The following is an 11,290-nucleotide window of genomic DNA, read 5'->3' on the forward strand; positions in this document are numbered from 1 at the left end:
TGGCACGTTAAATACCTTGCGATGCCGGCTACAAAAGTGCCATGCAAATGCCTGTTCTCACTTTCCGTAAATGCAAAAAAACCTGTTTGTCTTAGTAATTGGCGGAAAAAGAAGTAGGACTGAGTGGACTTGTAGGCTCTAAAGTTTTACATTGTTTTGTTTTTCAGTTCAGTTATGTAACCAAAAAAATAAAATAAAATAAAATTTTATATTCCTAGATTGCACTTTCACTATAAAGAGATTGCACTACAATACTTGTACGAGGGGAACTGAAAAATACTACTTCTATCATTTTTACAGTGCAAATATTTGCAATAAAAAATAATATAAAGTGAGCACTGTTCACTTGGTCTTTGTGTTGCAATTGAAATCAATATATTTGAAAATGTAGAAAAACATCCAAAAATATTTAATAAATTTAAATTGGTATTCTATTATTTAACAGTGTGATTTAAAACTGCGATTAACTGTGATTAATTTTTTTTGGTTAATCGCACGAGTTAACTGCGATCGACTGCCCTGTTATTTTCACAGTACAATTATCTGTAAACAGTTTAAAATTCTGTCTACACATATTTTAACACCAAAAAGTCAAAATAATATAATCATTTCAGATTCTGAATATTACTTTACACTACAACACTGAAGTATCGAAATTTTTGAATAAATTGCGCTAAATTCATTCCTGGTGTAACTTCATTGGCTTCAATAATCTTACACCAAAGACAATCTGGGCCCTTTGCAAGTACCTTCTTGAGAGCAGTATACACATCCATCTCCACTTGCATGACAAATAGGTTAGAAGAGCTGATCAGCTGTTTCATGAGGTTTATGCTGGAAAAGAAAATACTATGAGATAAGTATAAAACTAAGTCAATCAAGTAATTAGTAATATCAAAGAAGAAAGTGAAGGAAGTTAATTCACTCTTGCCATAGCTAAGTGAAAGGTATAGCTGGTTGGCCATTTTCCAACAAAGCAGTTTTTCATTGGAAAATGCAGCTATCAAAACTGAAACTTGTGAAAAGGGCTGCTTTTGACAAAACTTTAGCTGGGAAGGCTTTTCCAGTCTCGGATGGAATTTCTGGTTACAGAGAGCACACAGAATTACCATTAGCTCAGTGGTTAGGATACTCACCTGGGATATAGGAGTCTCTGCTCTGTCTGATTTGGATGAGGTGAGTTTCCCTAATTACCAGGGTATTGGCAAATCTGGAGTGGGTCTCCACAATCTCTCCTATTAAAACTGTTCCACTTTGAATAAATAGCTAAATATTCATTGGGCCAGGGACAGAGTGGACTAGAAGGGCATTCACCTGGCATATTGGAGACCCATGTTCAAATCCCTGCTCCAAATCAAGCTTAGTAGGGACTTGAATCTTGACAAATCTATACCAAAAACTATAGATTATATTTTGAAGTTAATTTCACCCTTAACAATGGAGGGACTAAGGATCATCACTAACAAAACACCGTCAAATACCAAAAAAGCTTATTTTTAAAAATTATGAAAATAGATGCAACAACAACAGTGTTAAGTAAAAATCATGAATATCTAAAGAAAAACTTGTCAAACATCAACTGAGAACATTTTAAAGCTAAGTTATACAACACACACACACACGCACAAAAATAGCCAACCCTGGAAGTGTCCCATAACATAAAAAAAAAGTTTATGGCCTAGTTCTTGTTGTAATGGTCATCAATATTCTAATATGCCACTTGCAACATGTTTTAGTCTACATATTTTGAGGTAACTATTTTAACCACTCAATTACCCAAGTTAATTGAACTCTGAATACCTGAGTTCTTTGAAGAGTTCAACACTCTGGTGAGTCATCAGGTTATTCAAAAGCCATTCAAGGCACCTAGATTAAAAGAAATCAGTTGATTATTCATAATTTTCAGATATCCATGTTGGACTATTAAACAACTGATCAAACTCTAAAATATATTTCATAACTTCTAGTTGATTTAAGAATGTCTCATCTGAATACAAAACTCCCTGGATCTAAAAACTCTGATACATCTTATTCTTTAATACTACTTTAATTTGAATGATCGTAAACTTTAAGAAGGGTTAAAGAAATGTTTAAGACATTTTCAAAGTATGAGGTTTACTTAGATAAGCAGGACACTAACAGGAAACTTTTCAAAGGTTATCTTCTGTAACAGCAAAGGGAGGATGGGCAATCTGAATTGAAAAGGTGAAGTAAAGTACCTCCATGTCACATAAGGGGTTGCGGGACCATTTGTTGTTGGGGAAGACGGACCTGGATGGAGCACCCTGCTCCCCAATTCTTCCAAGACCTTTACTATTCAGAACTTACATTTATTTCACGTTGAACATTCCAGCAGCACCAATATCCAATGAAATTAGAACAGAACAGCCAGTTACATTAATATTTTACACTCCTTCTATGAAGTTAACCTGTCTTCTTTTCAAATTTACAATTAATTCCTTACATCCTCTGTACTACACTTTTTTAAAGGAAGCCCACTGTTTTCAAAATAGTAGAAACAGGAGAACTAAAACACGCATAATCCATTTTATACACTTAAAAAATTACAGGGGACTAACTCATATATATAACTCACTGGTCAAATTTATATTTTGAAAAATGTTCCATCTTTAAAAGAAAATTTAATTTTAATTAACATATGAAAAACAGTCTGGAGAAAAAGGTTAATTCTTACTTTTTCTTCACAGAGTCTAATCCATAGGTCCCTGCTGAATTATAATAGCCACACACAGTTTTCACATTAATTGTTTCCTTCATAGTCTCGCCACATTGCTGTATTAAACCATCCTGTGAATAAATCCACAAACATTCAAAGTTTGTTTTTAAAGCATAGCCTTATATTTTTATGGACATTACTGACAATTTAGTGAAGACCATTTATAAATACATTAAGTTTTCAAAGTTATATGCCAGAACAATACAATCAAACTCTTCCAAATAAGGAAACTAATATAGCTACAAATATTTAACATCAACATGCACAATGCTGTTATAACAGGTAATTTAATCCTATTTACATCCTCGAGTAAGCCTCAATAAGCAATTTTATATTTCAACTAAAAGTGAGTCTTATGTTTACATAAAACTGCTTCACTGATATATGTGCTAAATAAGTATTAAGCAGCCCACTCTTTTTCCAATGATTGATCTGAAAATGATTTTTATAATCTATTAGGAGAAAGAGTGAACATATTTAACATTTGTTCATGAGTGTGCCTTTTAACTACACTCTGAATTTTTATTTTAATCTAAATAAACCATATGCAGATAGTATAGCAGCCTATGTCCATTACTTTATATAAAACTTACCAGCTGCAACATGCAGGCTGCTGCTAGGAGGGCAACAACACGACTGGGCTTTATTAAAACATCATCTCTATAGAGTGAGCCAAATGCTACCTGTAGAGCTAAAAAAGCACAAATTGTCAAATCTAAAGAAAAATAGCTATAATCTCACAGTTAGTAATTTAAAGTACACAATATTTAAATGCTATGGATTCCTTTTGATTTATGCTGTTGCTAAAATTTTAAATTCTTTAATCTTGAAAAAAAGCTAAATTGGAAAAAGTGAAATCAAAAGAAAGCCAATGGACTAATCACAGAACATCCTAACTACTGAAATACACCCCACGCCCACAAATGTGATTATTTTCAACTGGGTCATTAGGAAATATTTACGTCAAATGTATCACTTCTATAAGCCCTGTAGTTCTAACTAGACACAGAAGCTGTACCCAGGAGAGAGCATTCCATATTTTGATTCACAAGGATTTAAGAACTTTCTAAACAGTTCAGTTCACATTTTTGAAAAGCAGAAGTAATACCTGAACAGTACAACTACTTACTTTGCTGTTTAAACAACTGGTATTCATCTTAACAGCTGAAAAATCACTTACACCATCCAATAGTTCCAGGGAACCATAACATTGCAGAGCATGATGTCTATGAATTATAATCTCACCATGCCATCACTGTAACATGTCAGGATACCAATCTGGAATTACTGTGTGCATCTCTCTCTCTCTCTGCAAGTCCTCCAACAGAACACCTCTTCTTGTTGTTCTTCATTCCTGGCTGCTTGGAGGCCAGGAAAGGATGCCAACAGCTCCAACACATATCCTCAAATCCGTCCCAAGTGGAGAACCATGAAGAACACTCCTTTGACTGGCTGTCTTTCCAAGACAGCACAGAGAAAGAGGTGTTTCATTCAAACACTTGGGTCTCCACAAGAGCTGTATACAGTGTTCTGAAGAGCTATATGTTGTTCAAATCACTGCTTTAGACTATGCTTCTTCAGTCAGTTTCTGGACCTTCACCACAGTTCCTGTCATAATCCAAGATTAAACTAAGCCATAAACAACTCATGTTTTCTCTTGGGGGTAACTGTGGTTATTTACTGATTTGTCAGTTCTCAATTTCACTTATTTGAAAATAAACCCTCTTTTCAAACAGATGTCAGAGATTTAGCGTTTGCTTACCTTCTATATCAATATTCTGATCAGGAATCTCCAGTTCTATTATGTCCATGCTAGACTCCCTCCAAGAACCACTGAACATACTGGAAAAGTAGCCAGACTATTAAAAAAAAAACACAAGGAATCATTTCATTCAAATAATGAAAACCTGTAGCCAAAATTATTAATCATCTTTAGCAATAAAATCAAGTAAGTTATAGGGTAAGTAAGCTGGAATAATTGTGACATATTTCCATGTCAAGAAGAACTAACAATATTTCTTCCAATTATGTGGAAATATTTACAAACATCGACCCACATTTCAATTCTGTTTACAGAAGTAGAGACATTTGTTTTTCAAGTTATTTTTCCCCAATCAATTCAATTTTAAATAGGCAGAAAAGCTGTAAAAAGTTTTCCATTATAAATCATGATATCCACAGCATGTACTCATGTCCAAAATTTAACTTAAAGCTATTTGTAGACAAAAAATCCTGCAGGCATTGATTTTTTTAAAGCCAATTAAAAAAGAATGCATGCAAGACATACAGATTAATTTACAAGATTGTGGTCTCAGACTAAGGACACACATACATCTTAAAATTTGTGTGTAGGTAAATTCATACAAACACATACACATACACCATTTATGTTAATATACCTTTTTTAACAAAGTGTAAGGCATATAAAACTAGAATTTGATAGATTTCCATCCAAATGAAGTGAAAAATACTGCTTTACTAGGATTCATGATTTTCCATCTCAGCAGAAGGAGTGCCCATTATGAGATGCTATCACTCAGTGATGTTTACCTGAGAGATTAAAAAAATAAATCTATTTGTACAATAGCATATCTTCTGCACTGTTACCCAATATTTCCACTGATGGCAGCAAATTATAGCATATGTATCTAAAATTAAAAGTTTACCAAATCTGTATTCCCCCACCTCACGCTCTATTTATGAGCAAAGAAATACACCACTGTTGCTTTGTAATCAAGAAACTGGATCGTTTGTTCCCTACTGGTGGAGAGCTTAGTACACTCATGGGCTATATCCAAATGTACTGGGCTAACTCCTAGATTTCATGGAGAATAGTGTGTTTTAACAAGCAGCGCCAAAAAACTTAATTTACATCTCTCATTCATATACATCTCTACCTCGATATAACGCTGTCCTCGGGAGCCAAAAAAATCTTACCATGTTATAGGTGAAACCGCCAAAGTTATATCGAACTTACTTTGATCCACCGGATTGCGCAGCCCCACCGCCCCGGAGCACTGCTTTACCGCATTATATCCGAATTTGTGTTATATCGGGGTAGAGGTGTATATTGTATCTCTCATTCAGTACCTCAGTGCCATCTAGTGGGCAAAATTCACAAACTAATGTACAAGCTAGGAGAGCTAAAGCTGACAGATGGTCATCAAGACACAGAAGCAATCTGTCCAATATGTAAAAGTGGAGTGATAGCTTCATCAATAGTAAGATTACAGATATACTGTATAATATTGAAAAAACAGTTTAACCCTACTGATTTAGTTCCAATTAAAGGCGATAGTCCCTTACATGAATCAATTTTGAGATTCAACTCAACAAAATTTCCCCTTATATGATGTCTCTTAACTTAAGAGACATGGTCAATATGGTGCAAAATCCACCACTTTCTCAAAAAAGTTTTGAATTTAACATACATTGAATATTTTAAATTAAACATTAAATGCTTTCGCATTAAGCCACATCAAGATTTTAAAAGAAATATTACAACCTTTTACAAGATAATGACAAAGCTGTATTGGAAAAATAAAGACAAATTAAGTGATTTGCCCAGCGTAGCACAGGAAGTCTATGGCAGAGCCAAGACAAGAACACAAGTCTAACTCCTGCCTGTACTTTAACCACAAAACCATTCTTCCTTTTTAGAAAGTAAACAACAGAACCACAGGGAAAAATAAACTGTTCTGTTTGAGATTATTTTAAGAACTACATGAAAAATATTAGGTAAATTTTTCACCTCTGACTGGGAACTGCAGTGAGTTTATTCTTTCTGCTTGCATATATTTTATCCAAAAATATGTCTTCTATAGAACTGTTTACATTACAGCACACAGATATAAAGAAAAAGAACCTTAAATTAATGTTTGTCCAAATTTATTTCAACCACTGAGGCACTACAGTGCCTCTGATTAAAGTCTGTCTGCTGATTTTGTGCAATAGTACCACAAAAAATTCGTAGGGGGATTTTCAGATGTAGCGCATGAAATTACTTTTAAATCTTTAAAGGCTAACGAGATTTCAAGGTGACTCATTTTAATACTAATTAAAATGTTGCATATGACGACTTCAAACTAGAATTTTGTCTTTCACAGTTTTTGCCATGAAGAAGCCATGGTTTCTCCTATTGTTTCCCCATGGCAAAGAAGTGTTCTTATCAATGCAAATCACCACCTGTATGAATACTATCCCTTGATAGTAGAATTCCCATTGAAGTGTACCTTATTCTCCTTAACCTCTCATGTCCCCATTGTTTACACCAGTGGTTCACAGATGTCTTCCATCTAAATAATTGCCTGGTTTAACAAGTTACATAAAATGCACTAGTGAAATCAGTACAAACTAGAATTTCATATGGACAATGACTTGTTTATACTGCTCACTATACAGTACTATACACTGAAATGTAAATACAATATGTATATTCCAATTGATTTATTTTACAATTATATGGTAAAAATGAGAAAGTCAGCAATTTTTCAATAACAGTGTGCTGTGACACGTTTGTATATTTGTGTCTGATTTTGTAAGCTGAGGTGAAACTTGGGGATATGCAGGACAGATCAGACTCCTGAAAGGGGTACAGTAGTCTGGAAAGTTTGAGAGGCACTGGTTCACACTATGGATCATGGATAGTTTCTAAATATGAAACTCAAAATTAAATCTGAAAACAAAATAATGGAAACGGCAGTAGCTTTTAATCAGAGCTGCTGTAGATTTGGGAGTGTGTTTTTTGTTGTTTAAATGCTCAACAGTCTGAATTTTAAATCTAAGAAACTGGAACAGAACATAATCACAGTTCACGCCAACAGTGCATCATATGAAATGCATTCATCTGATTACATCAAACCCTATCCAGGACTCCATGGGGTCAAGATCTGTTTGGCAGAGATCTGGATATTACCCTGTTATACAAATGTATCAGTCAACAACAGCTTGAAGTGTTGTGTTTTGTAGAAGCACAAGGGGAAAAGCATCAGGTATAACGGTGTCAACCCAACAGTAATCTCTGGGAGAATTATTTGATAAGTGGTGGTTCCAGAATGAAGCAATAGTAGGCTGGAGTTTGAATGCAACACGAGGCTGAACGGTACCTCAGTCCAGAGGTAGAAGTTGCTTTCAGCTCACTGAAGTCTGAGCTTCAAATTAAGTTGGAGATGGGGCTTTAGCACAAAAGAGACATCCGCTACAGTCAGCCAGAGGAATCCTACTTAGACTCGCCACCTAGGTATTTGTCTGAGAACCAGGTTAGTTGCTGATGCACATGCACTGAAAGACAACTCCATTCTAAGTAAACTGGCATCCAAGTTCACTAGTGAGCTCTTTGGGACATGCACCTTATATTTACAATTAAGTCACTCTAAGAAATTCTGTGAATAAGAACTGTATCTTCTGTATTAATTACTTTTAAATATGTTTGTTTTATAAATATCTGGGGCTGGTGTTATGCAGTCTTATAAAAAAAGTTGTTGTTTAAAAGCAAAAAGCATGCTGTTAGCCTGAACGAACCTCTTTCACAGCCTAACCATTGCTCATAAATAAGGCTACATGTCTGTCACAGAGGTTACGAAAGTCCCAGATTCCGTGAGTTTCTGTGACTTCTGCGCTGCCGGTGTGGCTGGCTCTGGGGCTACCTGAGCACTTGGGCAGCCCCTGGGCCAGCAGCAGCAGCTCCCGGCCAATGGGAGCTGCGAAGCCAGCGGTCTGGGCAGAGGCAGCGCGCATAGCTGCCTGGCCATGCCTTTGCCTAGGAGCTGAGTGAGGGGGATGTAGCCACCTCCAGGGAGCCCCCCAGGTAAGCGCCGCTCAGAGCCCACCTCACCCAGTCCTGTGCCCCAACCCCCTACCCCCTCCCACATCCAAACTCTGTTGCTGCTGGAGGAGGTGCGGAGCAAGGGAGGGAGCCTGCCCCCACCCATGCCCCAGCAGGGGTCCCGGGCCACGCACCGCCACCCGCGCCCCCTTCCCCCCAGCAGCCAGACCGCCCTCCCCTAGCACCTGTGGCACCCCCACCCGCCCCAAGTTTTAGTCAGGGGTATTTAGTAAAAGTCATGGACACGTCAAGGGTCGTGCATTTTTGTTTACTGCCCGCGACCTTTACTAAAAACGTAGCCTTACTCATAAATAAGGTACATACAATTTTTTGACTGGTTTAGATCAGTTGACCCGTCGCACACACATTATACTCCTTCCTTGCTTGAGATCTTGAGAAGGAAAGCTTAAAAACCAACAATCTCAAAGCAGAAGGACCACTGGTGATAAGCATAACCTCTACCTTAGAAACAGAAATCTACAGTATCAGATAGTGAATGTGAAAGCAGTTACTTCCTTCATCTTTTTGAAACCAAAGGTCTTTAGACTAGTACAGAAAGGAAAGAGACAAATTTTTGAAGTCCAGCATTCTTCACAAGCCCTGTTCTTTGTAGCAAAGGCTTTCCTATATGCATTTCTCACACAATGCTGTAAACAATATACTACTGACTCTGAAAGTTCATCCAAGTTAAGGGATGGAAAAAGATGTTCACATTTTGCCTTCACTCATAATGCTCTTAGTTTTAAGCATGCAAGTTATTTACTATCACTGCAGAGGACTAGCCATTAATTGTTCTTTCTAGCTGAAAAAATTAGCAGTATATTACAGTATTTCATTAATTACATGTACACCTCCCATACAAGGCTACAAATCTTTAGACAGTTTAGACAAGGATGAGAGGGCTGGATCAGTGATTGGCAACTGAGCTGTTGTCAAGAGCATCTGAAGCACAAGATAGGGTGCTTTATATTTTTGCATAGAAACAAACAAACAAAAATATTAGAAACTGGAAATGGGGGTTGGAGGGAAGGAAAGAGATGAAGAAAAAACAGATCTATTCTTGAAATTTACAGAATATTGTTTATTTTACTAAAATGAGTTTCTACTGCAAAAAAGAAAAACCACCTACCTGACACAAATATATCTTGTGCAAGTTCCACTCCTCTCCCAGAGCACAGATCTTAATATCACTATTTTCACCATTCAAAAACAGAGTCTGATAAATATACTTGGATGTACTTTTTAGTTTTTTCCTGGATAAAAAAAAAAACCCAAAAGACATACACAAGCTGTGGAATTCTGCCACAAAGAAAATGAAAATATTTGTCAAGCACTTGATTGCTTACAGCATCACCTCAGAAGTTGGCTAGCAAGACTTTCTTCTCTTCCCTTAGTCATTAGACAGTTATAGACCATTTCCCCCCCATGTGTTGCTGACAGAGGTCATGTGATTTATGTTTACTTTCTTTTTGTTTACTACAGCTAAGTAGTTTTCAGGATGTTCCCAGAGCGAATAGGAGAGCTAACAGAAGTCCCAAAGCCAACACCTGCCCCTGCACTCAAACACACCCTGCCAATTTTCATGGGGCTAGAATCCCTTTTTCCAGAATTAGTTTTCTCTGTCTCCTCCTCGCCCCTTCCCCCCCATCCTTCTTCTATGTGACAAGCCTCCAGAGAGCAGAGGAAACTCAGCCCTTCCTACATCCCCAAACCTTCTTGGCCTCCCCATCCAGCTCAGACACGCCCCAACTTCCCACATTTCATCTCCACCAACCCTTCCACCCTCCCCAGTCTCCCTTCAAATACCTCCCTCCACCCCTACCCTTAAGGCCCCATAACTATACCTCCCTGACCCAAACCAGATCCACCTTGCTCCAGACGCCCGCCCCCTCCCAGCCATAACTCCAACAAATCCCTCCACCCCCGTCAGCCAAGACCTCCTACCAGCCAGGATCTCCCCAAGCCAGGCCCCCCACCCCCCCGCAGCAAAGACCCCCCGCCAGCCAGAGCCTCACCAAGACCCCCCCAACCGAGACCCTCCAAACCTCCATCAGCCAAGCCCCTCAGCCCCCCCACTAGCCAGACCCCCCCGCCAAGCCAGGACCCTCCATCCCCCGCCAGCCAAGACTCTCCCCCAACCAAGACCCCCTCAAAAAACCCCAGACGAGACCCCCCACCAGCCAGGCCCCCCATCCCCCACTACCTGCGGGGGGTGTTGAGCAGCCGCTCCTCGCGCTCACCGTCCCCGTCGCTGTCGCTCTCGCCCGGGCCCTCGGGCCCGCCCCGCTTCCTCTTCCCTCCGCGGCTGCCCCGGTCCCCGTCCGCCCCCTCCCCGCAAGGGGGCGCCACCCGCCGCCTCAGCACCCGGCTGCTCAGCGAGCCCATGGCGGCTGGGCCGCCGCCTCCTCATGGGGCCGCCCGGAGCGGAGCGCCCAGCAAAGGGGAGAGGAGGGGGGGGGGAGATTAGCAACGCCCAGCCACTTCCATTGTCATCGCCACAGAGACCGAGGTCACGCCGCATGCGCTGAACAGGACAGGCTGCGCATGCGCTAGGAAAGGCCCTACGGCGCATGCACCTACGAAACTCTCCGGGGGAAGAGAGGGAATTAGCGCATGCGCTAGGAAAGTCGCCCTACGGCTCATGCAGCAACGAAACTCCACCGGGGGTAGGGGAAATTGGCGCATGCGCACTGTACGCTCCTGTGGGGATGAGCGCGAGCCTGCCTGCA

At 39.5% G+C, this 11,290-nt stretch overlaps 1 protein-coding gene across 4 annotated transcripts in view; it reads right to left on the reverse strand.

The window, feature by feature from the left end:
- The window catches only part of GMCL1 (germ cell-less 1, spermatogenesis associated), a 29,488-nt gene extending 18,412 nt beyond the window's left edge, over nt 1-11,076 (reverse strand). Inside the window, exons 1-7 of one of the 4 annotated variants that reach the window (XM_034761765.1) lie at nt 10,765-11,076; nt 9,691-9,814; nt 4,500-4,596; nt 3,331-3,428; nt 2,696-2,808; nt 1,801-1,866; nt 750-834 (exon numbers count right to left, since the gene is read on the reverse strand). In XM_034761765.1, coding sequence (XP_034617656.1) covers nt 750-834; nt 1,801-1,866; nt 2,696-2,808; nt 3,331-3,428; nt 4,500-4,596; nt 9,691-9,814; nt 10,765-10,946 — 765 coding nt within the window. In that variant the 5' untranslated portion in view covers nt 10,947-11,076. Of the gene's footprint in view, nt 1-749; nt 835-1,800; nt 1,867-2,695; nt 2,809-3,330; nt 3,429-4,499; nt 4,597-5,136; nt 5,288-9,690; nt 9,818-10,764 lie in introns of those variants that run through there. The other 3 variants (XM_034761764.1, XM_034761766.1, XM_034761767.1) reach the window with 3 other exon arrangements.
- Between the last annotated feature and the right edge of the window lie 214 nt (nt 11,077-11,290).

Source organism: Trachemys scripta, chromosome 2 (assembly GCF_013100865.1).
Source record: "Trachemys scripta elegans isolate TJP31775 chromosome 2, CAS_Tse_1.0, whole genome shotgun sequence".
Taxonomy (NCBI): Eukaryota; Metazoa; Chordata; order Testudines; family Emydidae; genus Trachemys; species Trachemys scripta.